The sequence below is a fragment of the Macrobrachium nipponense genome, chromosome 44, assembly GCF_015104395.2.
Source record: "Macrobrachium nipponense isolate FS-2020 chromosome 44, ASM1510439v2, whole genome shotgun sequence".
Lineage (NCBI taxonomy): Eukaryota > Metazoa > Arthropoda > Malacostraca > Decapoda > Palaemonidae > Macrobrachium > Macrobrachium nipponense.
In genome coordinates this window covers 43,831,797-43,849,296 of record NC_087221.1, presented here as the reverse complement: position 1 = coordinate 43,849,296, position 17,500 = coordinate 43,831,797, and the positions used below count along the sequence as shown (strand labels likewise).

At 36.3% G+C, this 17,500-nt stretch overlaps 1 protein-coding gene across 4 annotated transcripts in view; it reads left to right on the top strand.

Annotated features, from left to right (window-relative positions):
• Positions 1 to 17,500, top strand: part of LOC135204254 (CD109 antigen-like) — a 76,187-nt gene that overhangs the window by 13,345 nt on the left and 45,342 nt on the right. For all 4 annotated transcript variants that reach the window (XM_064234375.1, XM_064234377.1, XM_064234374.1 and 1 more), the window contains exon 2: positions 5,747 to 5,812. In XM_064234375.1, the coding sequence (XP_064090445.1) occupies positions 5,748 to 5,812 (65 nt within the window). In that variant the 5' untranslated portion in view covers position 5,747. The remainder of the gene's footprint in view (positions 1 to 5,746; positions 5,813 to 17,500) is intronic.

Here is a 17,500-nt window from a genome sequence, read left to right as displayed (position 1 = left end):
ACGAAACCTGCAGCATACTGGTCCAATGCAATCGACAATAGGTGATAGTTAGACCCTGAAGCTACATTATAAGCCAATTTTTAACCAATGTTTTTCGTATTTTCTACTCTAGTTTATCTAATAGCAAGCTTGATCTCGCAGTCTCTGTTAGTTGGGCCTGATCCAGAGCGCCTCATTATGTTTCTTAATCCTGTTTACACCTTAATACACTTGCCAACACGCTGATAAAAGATGGCATAGGCTTAGGACCCAGAGTCTTAAGCCAATCAAATAACAGTTTTGTTTCTACTTGAGTTCATACAATATCAGGCCTTTTGCAGTCTCTGTTAGTTGGACGTGGTCTAGTAGAGCTCCACACCATAGCTTCTTAATCCATTTCACACCCAAGTACACTTCCCTGCACTTTGGACAAAGTTGGCTTAGGCCTAGGGTCAATGAGCTTAAGCCAACCAACTTACACCTTCATTTCCCAGTCTCCGTTTGAAATCCCCGTCTCTGCTGGCAAACGCTGTTGGTTTATCGTCTGTTCTATTCTTCTTCCATCGCTCAAAGCAGCTATAATCTCTGAAACAATCCATGAAATGGCGCTTTTGGCCGTCGGGAACAATACTCCATAAAGTTTGCAACCGCGCTGTATATTAGTCTGCACCGGGACCTTGTTTGCGGTCTTGTATTGCCACTTGCGTTTTGGGTTGGTATTTTTAATGGATCTTTTGCCCTTTCTCTTATTGGATTTCCTAAAAAAGAAAGCCACATAGAGTTAGTGGTGACGCTTGCCGTTTGTTTTTTAATTTTTATTTTGTGTGAGGAGAGAGAGAGAGAGAGAGAGAATCATTGGTTATTGATTTAGTCATTCGTTTGTTAATTTCTCCAGCCCCCTGTTTTCATTATTCTGAATCCCCTACCTAACTTTCGCGCCTTACTAGATCAAATTATCATAGATTTCACGAAAGCAAGACCTTTTAGAAGAGTGACGGCAAAGACACTTGCCCAACTCACTTTTGAAACCACTTCGCCACCAAAAGGGTATTGGGTTTGGATGACGTCATCCTCAGGCCTTTCACTCCCGCCTGACAGGAGAGAGAGAGAGAGAGAGAGAGAGAGAGAGAGAGAGAGAGAGAGAGAGAGAGAGAAGCAAAATTCTAGTGAAAAAGAGGATGAATTCGGTTCCAGGTCACTAACTAGAAAGAGAGAGAGAGATTCATTTTGTTAATGAGAGATACAGGAAGTGGGGATGAGAACGAGAGAGAGACTAGAAGTGGAGATGATCTCCGCATTTTTAATGAGAAAGATTCATGTTGCTAATGACTGAGAGGAAAGGATATACCGTAATATTAATGAGAGAGAGAGAGAGAGAGAGAGAGAGAGAGAGAGAGAGAGAGAGAGAGAGAGAGATATTACCATTTTGACCTTGCTTTTTTTTCATTCACCTTCGCTTCCCTTTGTCACTTTGTTTTAATGAGGCAATACCGTATATTTAGTCCCGAGTTGATTAGTACCTTAATTTATAGGTGTAAGGTTCGCAACCTCATTATAAGAATCAATGCTTGTAAGCAATTCTTAAACAATTTCTTAGGAGTCAGGTGTAAGGCAGTGGGAGACAATAAGACCCGAGAAGACGATTAGAGCTTGGTGTTATAGTAGTTGAAGTATTCTTTCACTTTAGATTATTTTAAAGAATTTCCTGTTAGGTTTGAAATGATTATATATTTGCTGTTATCAAGAGAATTATTTACATTGAATATCATACGATACATTAGACAGAATTACGATACTTTACCAGTATCGTAATAATTTCTTCAATGAGAACGAATGATCTTTTTGAAGATAATCGAAGGTTTTAGATCGAAATAGGGTTTCACTTTTGCAGATCAAGATGAATTATCTCACTTGGGGTAACTACCCGTGAACGAAGAATATAATGAGAGATATTCAATTCTCAAGAAGAGATAATCATACCTTTAACCTCATCTTTTCGATTTGCTGACCTCGCGTGACCCCCCTTTTTTTTTTGTCTATTAAAAAAGTAAGGTCATTAACAGGAGATATGATATAGGAATTCTGTAGCTCTTTAGCATATAATGCTAATATTAGGCGTATTTTTTTTCTTTTTATCAAAGCTTGGCATATTTTTTTCATGGGGTCTAATTGTTGAAAAAAAATCTATGGTGTATTTTTTAGATAAAAGACATTCCTTTTACGCCTCTGTTCTTTCCGGTAATTCTCTATTTCGTTTTCATGACATGTTCTGGAATTCTTATGGTTATGGCATAAGAAGAAAATGATATAAAAGGTTTTAAGATTTTTGGTAAAAGATTAAACTACTTTTAGAATCTATTTTTAATACCGGAATTTGATGCTCGTGCACACAGTGCACCTATTTCTCTCTCTCTCTCTCTCTCTCTCTCTCTGTCTGTCTAGAGGGCTCTATGACTCAGAACGAATACCAGTCGGATACTTATGAAAATAGCGAAGTCTCTCTCTCTCTCTCTCTGAAGAGTTCTGTATGACTCAGTATGAATTCTAGTCGAATAAATGTGACAGTGACGAAGACTTGATCTCTCCCTGTGAGTCAGGATGAATTCCAGTTAAGTACTCATGAAAATAAAGCCTGGATCTTGTATTCCCACTGGAAATCACTTCTTTCCAGAACACGTGGAACGCAATTTGGGCTGGACCCATTTTTTTTCCTGGAACGGATGTGACAAACGCATTTGATTACAATCGGTTCGGCGATTACGTGATTTAACACCGGAATCGTAATATCTCCTTTTTCCTTCTCATACGCACTTCGCCTTAACCTTGGAATGAGTTGAGCATAAAGTTTGATTTACGTAAGAATTTTGGTTAGCATTTTTTATTTGTTTTATTTTATTCTTTTTTTCGATACCTTTAGATGTGATATTTTGCTTAGTGATATATATTTTATATAATGTTTCACGCTATAGATTGACTAGTTATTGTATTTCTATGTTCATAAGATTTTTTTTTTACTATTGTTGCTTTTCTATGCTTTTTTTTATTTCCACCTCATTTACAACCATTTCTTATTGCTTGTATTATTCAAACTTCATACCAATAACTTTGCTCTTTTTATCTTCATTAATTATTTTCGCAAAATTTTATATCCATTTCGTATCTTTTTCTATTATTTTGAATATTGATTATCTTCCTAACTACATATTGGTTTTTCGAAAGCCATTTAAACGATATATTTTATAAGGAGGTTATAATTTTTTCGTTAAGTATCTAAACAAGTTTTATATCCCTATTCATCTCTTAACCATAACCTTTACTAAATAAAGAAAAAAATAATATAAAAACGCTCCTTTTACTCGGGTCCAGAAAATTGCGTAAAATTCCACAAAAAAAGTTATTTACGCAGTTGAGTTCTTCTGAAGGAACTCCACCCAATAATTGGCAGTCAGACCCACCAATTGGAGTTGGCCCTCGTTCAAAATACCTGGTGAGGTCCGAGACTGATCGAGCTGAAGTCCAGAGGGATTAAGTTAAAGTCCAAGAGGATTGAGTTGAAGTCCAAGATTGATCGAGCGTAATTCCAAGATGATCGAGTTAAAGTTCAATTTGATCAAGTTAAAGTCCAAGATGATTGAGTTAAAATTTAATTTGATCAAGTTAAAGTCCAAGAGGATCGAGTTCAATTCCAAAATGATCGAGTAGAAGTCTAAGCCTATTTCAGCTTTTTCCCTTCATTTTGGTCGTAGGACTTTTCTTTGTCTATGTATATGTATATATATATATACATATACAGAGAGAGAGAGAGAGAGAGAGAGAGAGAGAGAGAGAGAGAGAGATAAAGGAATTCTCAGTACATCCTTCACTCTAGCAAAAACGATATTCAATTCCTCTTAGTAACTAAATCCCAAAAAGCTGTTTTTAATCTTGTATTGTCCAATACCTCGTTACCACTTGATTCACGCTATTATGTGCCATTGTGTAACCTGTCACTTAACTTCTTGTTTCTCTCTCGCCAACTGTGTCAAGAAAAATGTCTAGTAATCACGCCCTTTAGGCGTCGAGACAGGGAACGGTAATTAAGTGTACTTTCGTGCTCTGTAGTACCTGTCGTGTGTGAGAGGAGCTTCGTCCTGGTGACTGGAGTAACGTGAAAGAAATAGATTGCAGGCGGTCATAAACTTGTTTAGGAGGTGTAGGTGGCACACACAAGTGCGCGCGCAAGCACAACATCTCTCTCTCTCTCTCTCTCTCTCTCTCTCTCTCTCTCTTTCTATATATGCATATACGGCGTGTGTGTTTGCTTACTTGCTTATTTTTCACCATCACCAAATTTAGAGATAAGTAATCTAGTATTTCGTTCTGTCCAATAAAAATACATTTAATCACGTCTCTTCAATTGGCAAACCCCACGAAATGTTGCCCAGCCTTTCAATTCTTTCAGCCAAAGTTCACACAGCTATAACAACTTACACAACGTCCAATTTTAGATCCAATTTTCCAGTATCTCGTTCTTGGAGACACATTTCCAATTTAATCTGACGCGATGTCGAGTTTAGTAATGTTTCTCTTATGATTGGTCATGACAGAACCCAACCCTGTCAAAGTGTCTGCCTTTTTCAGTCAATGACACTTTCATTTCGACCTGTTTCAGCTTATAATGACAAAGCATCTTCGTGGTAATGGAACTGTGAGTGAATTACTTCTCTAAGTATGGTCAGTTTTGCTAAGGTTGATATATTTAGCGAAACTTGAGCCTTGGGCCTGGTAATAATTTTTCTGTTATTTGTATCATTTATATTTATGTTCATGTGTCTATTTTGTCTATGTTTTTAATCTATTTTTATTATCTGATCGTTTTAAAAGATTCGCCCGTCATTCCTAACTTATATTTTCCCTCGTTTTTCTTCAAACTATTCTCCACCTAACACTTTCTTGATGAATAATTTAATCCATTTCCACCATTTTTGTTTAATTCCTGTTCTATAATTTACGGATAAATTCATTTGCCATTAATTATAATTCATTTCCTTTTACATCATTTATCGTTATACCCCTTTTCCGTCATTTATAGTTCAGTTCCTTTCACCTATTTACAGTGTAATTCCTTTCCCGTCATTTATTGTTAAATTAATCTACCATCATTTACAGATAAATTCCTTTCTCATCATTTATTGTGAAATTCATTTCCCATTATTTTCAGCTAAATTCCTTTCCCATCACTTATTGTTAAACTAATTTCCCATCATTTATAGTTCAATTCCTTTCCCATCATTTACAGTTAAATTCCTGTCCCATCATTTACAGTTAAATTCCTTTCCCATCACTTATTGTTAAATTTTTTTCCCATCATTTAAAGTTAAATTCCTTTCCCATCATTTATTGTTAAATTCCTTTCCCATCATTTACAGTTTAATTCCTTTCCCATCATTTATAGTTCAATTCCTTTTCAATCATTTACAGTGAAATTCCTTTCCCACCACTTATTGTTAAATTCCTTTCCCATCATTAACAGTTTAATTCCTTTCCCATCATTTATAGTTCAATTCCTTTTCCATCATTTACAGTTAAATTCCTTTCCCATCACTTATTGTTAAATTCCTTTCCCATCATTTACAGTAATATTCCTTTTCCATATCAAGCTTCATTCTTTTACAAAATCTTTCACAGGTATTCCTTTCACGCAGTCTGTATTTTCCAGGACATTTTACCAAATGTCGATTGATACAGTTAACTAATCATGTGTTTTTTTCTCTCTCTCTCCCAAAAGGATGTTGTGGGCGTCGGTCGCCACAGTGTTGTTGGTTGGGTGGAGCTATCCAGCTCAGGCTATTGGGTGAGTTTTTTTAGAGAGTATTTTTTTCTGTTGGATGAGTCTTTTGGAGGGTATTTTTCTGTTGGGTGAATCTTCCATGTGTTTTTTGTTGGGTGAGTTTTCCATGTGTTTTGTGTTGGGTAGGTTTTTTGGCATAAGTTTTTTTTTTTTAGTTGGGTGAGGTATTTTCATGTGGGTTTGTCTGTTGGGTGAGTTTTTAATTTTTTTTTCTTTTGGTTGGGTGAGTTTTTTTTTTATGGGGGTGGGGTAGGTATTTTCTGTTTGGTGACGTTTTTCATGTGTGTTTTTGTCTGTTGAGTGAGTTTTTTCTGTTTTTTTTTATTAAATGAGTTTTTTTCAGTGTGAATTCTTTGTGAGAGGTTACTGGTGTTTTTTTAAATACTGTGTGAGTTTTTTTATTTGAGAGTTTATCTGTGTTCTTTTATATTGGGCGAGTTTTTCCGTGTTTAAGTGTTTTTAATTCTACCTCAATACAGAGTTTTATTAGTCCTTGTAATATTTATCTAAATTATATATATATATATATATATATATATATATATATATATATATAATATATATATAGACAAAAAGCAAATTTTTGTGTGTGTGTGTGTATGTGCGTTTGTGAATACTTTCTTTGCCCTCCGTCTAACGATGCATTCGAACCGTTAGTCTTTCCTCTCATTAACGTCTAATGAGCTCTGGGAACGACTTTGATGTTAATGATTATAATGAGTGTGTGGTGTTTGCGTGTGCGTGTGTGTGTGTATACCACATATACATATACCTATACGTATATGTATATGCATGTATATATGTAATACTAGTTATATGAAAATAAAGGTATGTACATTTCTAGAAAATAAAAAAAATGGATATGTATACTCCCAGGAGAGAGAGAGAGAGAGAGAGAGAGAGAGAGAGAGAGAGAGAGAGAGAGAGAGAGAGAGAGAGAGAGAGAGAGACCTACCTTTTTCTTCTAGAGATGCGTTGCCCCAATAACATTTCCTCTCCCGTTATTTCACCTCACAAATAACGTCTCCGTACACACAGCCCCGAAGTCAATAACGTCTCGTGCCTTCAGAACTGACTCTCTCTCTCTCTCTCTCTCTCTCTCTCTCTCTCTCTCTCTCTCTCTTGGGTAGGACTCTGATTCCATTCAATAAATTCTTCATAGCAGAGTGACAGATTTTACTGAATGAAACGGAAATTCTTTGATAACAATTAAATCTATAGCAGATAAACGTGCGTTTGAAGAGGACAAAAAGTTGTATGAAAATCAAATTTTTAACAAAACAAACACGTCTGAACTCGACAAACACAAACAAATAAACAAACAGACTTCTGGCTCAATAGGACGCGTTGCACCATTGCTATAGTTTTCTGTCTGAACAATAGAAAACGTTTCATTGTTCCAGAACGACCAACACCGCCTCGTCTAAGAACTCAAGTTATCTGTTCCCATCGAAGTCTCTCCTCCTTTCGGTAAACATCCTATTGTTTGGGACATCGCCTAAATTGGAGCGTTTGTCAATGCCGTCTTTCGTTGTTTATTCATGGGTTTGTTTATGTTTATTGCTAACTCTTGTTTTGAGGGTCTGGTATGAATGCATTGCCGTTTAGATATGTTACCTGAGGTTCGTTTTTCAAGTTACAGCTGCGCTTTGGGTTTGACAAGATATGTGATGCAGGCTAATGTCTTCACCATTCTCTTTTATATGTGGTTAGTACTACTGAGTTCTTTTTATCGTACAGTTCGTGGACTAAAGAGGTTTGAGAGAGAGAGAGAGAGAGAGATTTATGTAGTAACTACTTACGATCTGATATAAATATTTACGAAGTTTCCCATACCAGTAAAACGCATGATTTTTCAGACACCCCGACTTGAATAATGATTTACGGCCGTGAAATTTAAGGTTACTTTTGTCCCTGAAGCTCCCCCCGCCCTCCCCCCCAGCGCAGTTTTTTTTATATGAAGGACATAACACACACCAATGATCTTACGGTATTTTAGCGTTGTCCCAAATCAAGGGTTTCCTCAATGTTCATGCTCGGATAATTCTAGGTAATTGTCAAGGTTGCTCTTCTGTCCATAGAAAGGGTAAATTTTAGATATATATCTATATATATATATATATATATATATAATATATATATATATATATATATATATATATATATATATATGGAGTTAAAGCTAGACATCCAGTTACAACACAGTTTACCACATATCCCCAACGCAACGTGAACCAGTGCTAGAGAATATTTGGCTTTTAATGACATAATTACCCCAAAAAATAAAGCCCTTTGTTCCCTGAAGACTCGAAATTAGGGGGTGCCAAGTGACCCCGTCTATGTTTAGTAACAAGAACGAAAAAGGGCGGTGTCACAGGAGCGCATTTTTGCTGGGGATGTGTCGCAAACACACGTTGATAACATGTTGAATACGTGTCATGAACAAGTTGACGATAAGTTCGTGACATGTTGGATACATGTCATGTACAAGTTGACGATAAGTTCGTTATATGTAGAATACATCCCATGAACAAATTGACAACAAGTAAACGATTGCAAATAAAGAGTAAATCTTTCGGCCAATGCTGGATAATTGTATGAAGTACCGGGTAGAATTATCAGTAAGTCGTCAACTTGTATTTAAAAAGTTTGCGATTTGTTTGAGACAAGTTGCTAATGAGTTTTTTTTTTTAATTCGCGAGACTTTCTACTTATAATCTGATGCTGTTTTGTATCTCGACTTTCATCCCCTGTCTGTCTATTGCCCCTTTCGCCCGAGGTTTCACTTAAAAAATGATCCAGGTAGCCAAAAAAAAAAAAAAAAAAAAAAAATGGCGTCTGACCGGAAATGAAATAGACCGTTGTATAGAGGTCATTAAGTCTGGTGAAGAAGTGACATAGATTGATGTCAGTGAAACCTATGTATTTATTTTTTCATAGAATGGACTGACTTTTTTTTCAGTGCTCTGTATCTATTGTTGCTGGCTGTTTACGCAGGGAAATCTGACTCACAGTGACAATAGACTTCGATTTTGAATCCTTGGTGGAGCCTCTATTGAGGCGCTGGTCGCAAAATGAGCTTTGAAATTTTTTTTCTTCAGAAAATAAAAGACAAATTAATTTATTTTTGTATTCTCATCAAATTTAACACTTTGCTCCACAGACTGGTAGTAAGGTTTATTGCAAGATGCAGAAACGTTCGGCATTCTACAAAACAGTTCAGGGATCCTCTTATATCATAAATTTTTATGCCAAGAGTTTCAGAGTCGCCAGAACTCGTAGTCGAGGATATGAAGTCCTCGGCAATCCTTCCTTCCCGTGAGAGAATGAAGGTTCATAAAGCAATCCTTCTCTCAGGAGAGAATAAAGGACCTAAAGAACTTCCTCTCCAACGGGCCCCTCCCACACCCCAGCCTCTAACCCACTCCACAGTAACCCTTCCACTATGGGAATTACCGATGGGTAAAGCGGACATGAGAAATTATAGCTGCCTTCCAGTTGCTTCCAGTTCATCATTAGATCTGAAACTAGACTTCCTGGAAAGTCCCTTCTCGCGATCGAATTTTCCAGCTCTTATTTAGTAAACATAAAAATATATTTTTATATAAAAAAAAATATATATCACTGAAAGTCTTAGTTATACAAACAGTATTACCTCAAATGAATTATATGAAATGATAAACCGAGGTCATGTTCATTATGTACGTATGTGGGTAAGAATACATACTTTCATATTCATTCAGAAGAAAGACATACCATAACTAACTAGATTTCACAAAAGTAGTGGCAAAATTAATAACTTCTCGTCTCGTTAAATTAGTCTAATTTATAGATTCTAATCCATCTAACGTTCAAGAGAGAGAGAGAGAGAGAAGAGAGAGAGAGAGAGAGAGAGAGAGAAGAGAGAGAGAGAGAGAGAGCCAAGACCCTTCTACCAGTAGGTCACAAGCGCTGGATTACCTTTTTTGTTCCATTACTCTATAAATAGAAACTCTATAGAACTTCCTTCTGTTCTATTATTCTATTCTTCTTTATCATCATTATAAAGGATGTGGGTTGAGTTTGCTGTGTGTTTCATTGTTCGAAAGCAATCATTGTGGAGAAAATCTGTCGTAGGAGTAACAGTGACAGTTGATTCGTTGTAAAACAGAATTTTCAAAACTATGGAAAGCTGGAATAAAAAAATAAATAAAAGAACAATATAAATAGCAGATGATTAAAACTGCATAAACTGGTTTTAGGAATAACAATGATTGTGATAATAATATGTTGAAAATAGCATGAAGACCAAATGATAATAATAATACGTCAAGCATATTTGTGACAAACAAAGGGAATAGTAATAATGTCTAGAGCATTAGAGAAGGAAAGGAGAAAGATTGATAATAACAGTAAATATAGCAGGATTAATACAAAGCAAGGTCTCCATGATTAATTTAGCCACTAGAAAGCGTGACATCTCCCCAGGGGGGTTGTGAATTAGCGGCCCGTTAACCCTACGACCCTAGGAGCTACTGAGTGACTAGTAACGGGATTTTAAACTTCATTAGGTAGGTTACCGAGTCAAAAGGATGTTTGCCCTACAATCACCCACTCCCCCTCCCCCACCTATCTCTCTCTCTCTCTATCTCTCTCTCTCTCTATCTCTCTCTCTCTCTCTCTCTCTCTCTCTCTCAGTCTTCGTAGGAGAATGCATTAAATCTGTATGTGTGTATAATCTAGATGTGGTAAATTGTAATTTTCTAAGCAAGCTTGTGTGAATAAAAAGATTCTCTCTCTCTCTCTCTCTCTTCTCTCTCTCTCTCTCTCTCTCTCGCTTTATTTAACGCTGGTCTTTTTGTCAAGAATCTCTCTTTTTATTTATCAATATAAAATGCATATTTTTTTTTCTTATTTTAGACCACAGCACAGATAAATCGTGAGGCTTATCTCTCTCTCTCTCTCTCTCTCTCTCTCTCTCTCTCTCTCTCTCTCTCTCTTCCTTAATTGAGATCGGTAGAGGCTTTACCGGTTGACATACCGCCATCTTGAATTCAAGATGGTGGTGGTTGACGGCGTGGGAAAGCCTACTTTATTGTCAATACGTTCCGGAGGTGAGGTAAAGAAAGTGACGTTTAATTTCCTCTTTCTTCTCTCCGATGTTTTATTGCTCTGTCTATCTGCCTGTGCCACCCCAAGTCGAAATTAGCCTTTTCTCTATTGTCTGTCCGCCTGTCTGTAGCTCTGTCGAAAATAGTCTTTATTATTGTCTGTTTGTCTGGTATACCTTGCTTTGTTGGCCCCCCACCTGCGAAATCAGACAGTGGATGCGTCTGTCTATCATTCGTATTAGTCAATCGTTGTGTCCGGATACCTTAAAAAGCCCATTAAATTTCGTGCAGGGGTAGGACATGGACCAGTGAAAGGTTGCCTAAATTTTGAAAGCAATCCGGATACGGATCCCGGATGTTTTTTCTTTTTCTTTTATTGGCACTGGAGATAAACGCTCTTTGAAAGCTTTCTAACATCTTATGGTTTCTGTTTGTTTTGGCTGTTTGATTCACCTTGTCACTCATTTCTCTGTCTGTTTGAAAGACGGATTGTCTGACTGGTGCGTATTTTAATGTCTGTATCGCTTTCTTTACAATAGATTGTCATTTTGCTTGTTTCTATTTACGTCTTTGTATGTCTGTTTACCACCAAGGATCCGAGAGTGCCTGTAGTTTAACCCCGGCCCCCGCCCTCTCTCTCTCTCTCTCGTTTTCTGTCCAGGTTTTTAACTTGCCTCACCAAAGATGGTGAAATTGGTCTAGATTTCCAACATTTTTTCAAACGCTCCTTAGGACGAATAAACCTTAATTGTCTTTTACCAGAGAGAGAGAGAGAGAGAGAGAGAGAGAGAGAGAGAGAGAGATTCGGAAAACTCGACAGATGTCAAAATTCTCGGAGCTTTGTTACAGAAACCACCCACAATGGTGTGTGAATCTTCAGTAACTGCCACTCAAGTCTACAAGGTTGATTGATACGTGATACTTTGAATTGATACGTGAGGTTTTCGAGTCTTGAAAACTGTGTTAGTAGTTCCCAGGCGCCGACGATCCTCACAAGTCAATGAACTCTTATTCACTGATAGAGTTTCTTCAATTTCCTTGGCGTGATCATCTGCTTCAATCTAATTCTTCGCCTGTCAGTCAGTGGTTGTGAAACTTGGTTGGGTATTGGCTTATGGTTTATGGTTTAAAAAGGTTTGAGAGAGCTGTTGTGGACCTTTCGACGCTGAATTACCAACATGAGGCTATAATACGTATATCTTTTGAAAGCTACATCCTATTATGTATCTGATTTGATGTGTCAGAGCTTCTATGTACTATGAAACTAGTCTAGATCTTCTTGGAGCTTCTTTTTGTATGTATTCAGCACATGTGTTTGCTGGCCTACATGTCATAAAAATTGTTTTTATGAAGTTTTATCTTATTTTCTTTTTTTACGAATTCAACCACCTGTGATGGCCTGTATGTCATAAAACGTGTGTTTTTGGACGAAATTAAATTTTCTTTTTACGTATTCAATCTTATGTTTCCGAGTCTTGCAACTTGGGATGGACTTTATACTTTTGACTTACACCTTCACGATTACGTGTCATTCCGTCTGTCTGCCTGTCTGTCTATCTGGTTGTCTCTTGCACTCTGAATGACATTTTCCCATTCATAGTCTCCCCTTCATAAAAGTACGTTCACTTAACCTCCCAAATGTCACCGTTCCTTTTTGATCGAGTTAAACAATGCTTGGAATTTTATCTCTCGTGTTTATGCGTTCTCAATTTCTTTGAGAGGTCGGCCATTATATTTCGTAAGATATTTAGGTCCAGGGAATTGGCTATTTGATAGGTTACGTAAATACAGGTATTAATCGCTAGCAGAATTACAATGGCTTTTGATACGTAATTTGAAAATAGGCATTGGTTACTACCATACATTGAAATGGCTGGAATTCTGTGTCGGTCAAGTATCATTCACTGAGGGATTTTTTTTTTTATAATGTGGGAAGAGATGGAAACCTTTCTAAAGGGAAGAGAGAGAGAGAGAGAGAGAGAGAAACTAGAGTTCATTTATTTTGTAGATGATAATCCCCCAGAGAGAGAGAGAGAGAGAGAGAGAGAGAGAGAGGAGAGAGAAGAGAGAGAGAGTTCATTTATTTTATAGATGATAATCCCCCAGAGAGAGAGAGAGAGAGAGAGAGAGAGAGAGAGAGAGAGAGAGAGACCTTACAGACCTTACAGACCTTACATCTTGTTCGGGTTGCCCCAGGTCCCTCAGTGTGAGGCACCTCTAATGTCTACCAGAGAGTTGCTAGTACATCTTCCGGTATATTTTGCATCTTCCAATCTTGGATGGGTTTTTTAAATGGAAGAGGGATGAAATTCTTTTTAAAGGAGAGATGGAATTCTGGCTATTAAGAGAAGAGAGAAATTCTACAATCATGCAACCCACTTTTGTGTCTCACTCTCCTGCTAAACCTGTTCTCGCTCTTCCTTTGGCCATGGACATCGCAGGAGGTTTTTTTTTTTTTTTTTTTTTTTTTCTAGAAAGCCACGAGAGTAAAAGTGTGCGCATCTCTGGCTCCCAGAAGTGGCATCTCTCTCTCTCTCGAGAGAGAGAGAGACACACACACATACGTACACACACACACACACACACATTATATATATATATATATATATATATATATATATATATATATATATATATATATATATATATATAGTACAATATAATTTATGTGTGAGTATGTTTAGCAGGGGAACATACATATTAGTATACTTTTCAGTCTGCTATCTTAATTCTAGAAAAATGGTGTTTTTATATAAAATAAAAATGTATATTTTTCTCTTCATATTATCGATTTTTTCTCTTTTTTTATTTCCAATTTTTTCAAGTTCTTGTTCATTGGAGTGCGCAAGTTATGGCAGTAAAACATGAATGAATTTTCTTGCTGTTCTTTACTACAGAGGAACGAGTTTTTTCCTTATGACATGCTAAGGGGTCAGTTTTTCAATCGAAACTTAGTGATAGCTTCAAGTATTTGTAAATCTCTTCATTTCTAATATATAAGATTTTATGTTTGACTGAAAACTTGAAGCAATATTGTGTTGAAACCTTTTTTTACTGTTTATAGAAGTTTTCGAAAAACCACCGAAAATTAGTGAGAAATAATTGCAAAAAACAAAAATAATATGTCAGACAAAAGCAGCTATAAACCTGAATAAGGTTTCAAATAAACTGGAAAGTGAATATTTTCAGAAAAAAAAAAAAACAGTGATTTAAAACCAGTCCAGATTTCCATTACATTAAACTTTTCTTTTCAGATTTGCAAAACCAAAACTTTTGAAAAACCAAAACTACTTTGCATCTGGCAACATTTCTTAATAAGTGAATGTGATCCCTAACACATACGCCATTAACGTACACATGTGTACGCATGTACATACGAACACATTGACACACTCACCTTGCTGGTTTCACAGGGCAGGTTTTTCAGCTGTGCTGTGGTCTTAAGAAATAAGGGAACTTTTGAGGCCAGTGGCTTAACCTGTCAAATTACCTTTTCCTTTGTTATCCTCCTCTGGTTTTGGGGCATAACTGGCTAATTCTGGACGGATCTGAGGTAGTTTGAAGGCGAACATAAGCTATTTATTAGATAAACCGAAATACAGGTTATATTTAGATGTAAATAAACTTTCTTTTTTCTATAAAAAATGTCTCAAGTGGGGATAAACACAGGTTATGTTTGAACAAATAAACTATATATTCATATTTTTGTTACACCCATGACCAAATGTTCTAATATACTCAATATATTTTAACGAACATAAGCTATTTTTCTGAATGCATATTAGCTAATTAGGGGGTGAACTGCAAGCTATTTTCAGATCGAACACAAATAACTTTCGTGAACGAAAATGAACTTATATTCATTAACTGACAAAAGCTTTATTCATGAAGATTATGAGTTTTTTTTTTTATTTTATGTGGGGGTGGTTTGCGGTTGGGGAGAGAGAGAGAGAGAGAGAGAGAGAGAGAGAGAGAGAGAGAGAGAGAGAGAGAGCATTAGCCGTTTTTAGACACATCTTGATTCTTAAATCTGCTAACGATGAGAAGTGTTTTTATTTTATTTTATTTTATTTTTTTTTTGAGGGGATAACCTCAGACTATTTCTTCACGAACGTGACCTGTTTCTGGACGAACTTAGATTATTTTTTAACTATCATTTGGACGAATTTAAGCAGTTTTCAGGAAGAATTTAATCCAAATGTTTTGCAACGAACTTGACTTATATTTTTTTTTTTTAAAGAACTTGTGTTATTTTCTGGAAGAATTTACGCGGCATTATTGGAACGAACTTGGGCTACTTTCAGACCTGACGTAACCTTTTTTTCCAAACGACCGATCGCACGCCAAAAACGGCCTAAAATGAAGCTTGGTAAGTTGCCAAATTCCTTTTGTGAATGACCACTGAAAGTTATTTCGTAAACTGGTTTAGGAGAGCGCATCTTGCACTACGTATCAATTTCTAAAGTATTTTAGTATGATTGTATTTGGTGTAGCTGGGTTTACTGTGGCAATATCACTAGATGATTGCATACAATCAAGTTTATTATGATTTGTGAAGGATACGGAGAAAACGAATCTGGTTTTTACCGACGACGCTGTTCAACTTTAAAATGAGGATTTGTATGTTAGAAAGCTTGCGTACTCTTAATGAAAGGTTTTGCTGGGTGAGTGATGACTTTGAGAGAGAGAGAGAGAGAGAGAGAGAGAGAGAGAGAGAGAGAGAGAGAGAGAGAGATCTCACCCTCCTTGAAATCTGCATACCCTGGCACTGTCTTAACATATCACTCAGTTGCTCCTCAAGCCAAAAGGAGTTTTAAGGGGCATAACCCGAGGATATTCCTTGTCAGATCACTATGATGTCGTTCCTTGCATCTCTGCCTCATTGACAAGGGCTGAATATAATCGCAGTTATTGAACCAGAAGGATAAAAAATATGACGTGGACGCTGGGGTACCTAAAGGCGAGAGCCTTTGGGTGCCGCACCCTAATCCATATATGTCAACATTGGCTATATGTGACTCTCTCTCTCTCTCTCTCTCTCTCTCTCTCTCTCTTGGTGGTAATGGGGTGTTAATTGAACAAGTTTTTATTTAGATAATATTCACAGGGTGAGGTTTTACAGTTATGCTTGGAGAGTGAAAGAGATAATAGTGTTTTTTATGCACATATTAACACCGTTTCAAATGCTTCCAGCAATAATAATAATAATAATAATAATAATAATAATAATAATAATAACTAATAATAATAATAACAATAATAAGATAGAATCTTTACAATATCATTTTCAAATGTTTTTCTCTTACCAACATCATGATCATTGTCATCACGATTATTATTATTATTATTATGACAGAGGTTTACGGAATATCATGAAAAACGGTGAAGTTAGTCAGTATATATATTTTATATATAGATATATAATATATATATATATATATATATATTATATATATTATTATATATATATATATATATATATATATATATATAGATATATATGTATTATATATATATATATATATATAATATATATGTGTGTTTATTATATATGATTATATATATATATATATATATATATATAGTTATATATAATTTTTTATTGCAATTTATCCGTAATAGAAGTAAAAATCACAGCCACTGCAGTTTGATCATAAGAATGACAAAAAAATAAAAAAACCGTCTCTTATAAGTGTCTTCGTCCAAATCCAATATTGCACAGCTGTCTTCGACTTATCTAAAAAGAAAATGTTCCTTGTGTGTTTTTTTTTGTTTGTGTGTGCGTGTGTGTATGTGTGTGTTTTTTCGTGGTTCCTCCTGCGTATCCATCGTACTTCCTCCTACGCAGGTCGGCGACCTTCTTAAAGATGCGAAAGAGAGAGAGAGATGAGAGAGAGAGAGAGAGAGAGAGAGAGGAGAGAGAGAGAGAGAGAGAGAGAGAACCAGGACTCAGGTTTGTAGTGTTTTCATATAAATATATATATATATATATAGATATATATATATATATATATATATATATATATATATACATATTTATTTGGTATATATGTGTGCATGGTATGTATGTGTATGTGTGTACCCTAAACGTACCACCACTGAATCAAGTTAACTAACTACACCCATCAGCAAGCTGTACCACACACAGACGTGGCGGCTTTCCCCAGCGAAAGGAAATCGAACCTAGATCCTGGACAAAAGAAACTTTCCAAGAGAAAAGACGAAAATATCTCACATTTCCCCCAATTTTCACGTTCTGGGTTTCCAGCTACACAAAGGGAATGCAGATATAGCCGGCCAGGGCTTTGGGCTCTCCGTGTGGGCGGGTAAACATGGACTGTGGGTTTTAATGGCAGCAGTGTGGGCGTGCGCACTTTGGCAGCGCCCAAGGACGCCCATTTGACGAGTGTGGTCTCTGCAGTTTTCCTGGGTGACTGGTTGAGGCTGGTACGAAGTTTCTTTTATTATTAATATCTTGGGTTGTAGTGTACAGACCATTGCCATGGCTTCTTATTTACTGTTATTTTTTATTGGTTGTCACTCTCTCTCTCTATAAAAAAGGATTCCATTCTTTCTTGGTTGCCTCTTCTCTCTCTACGTG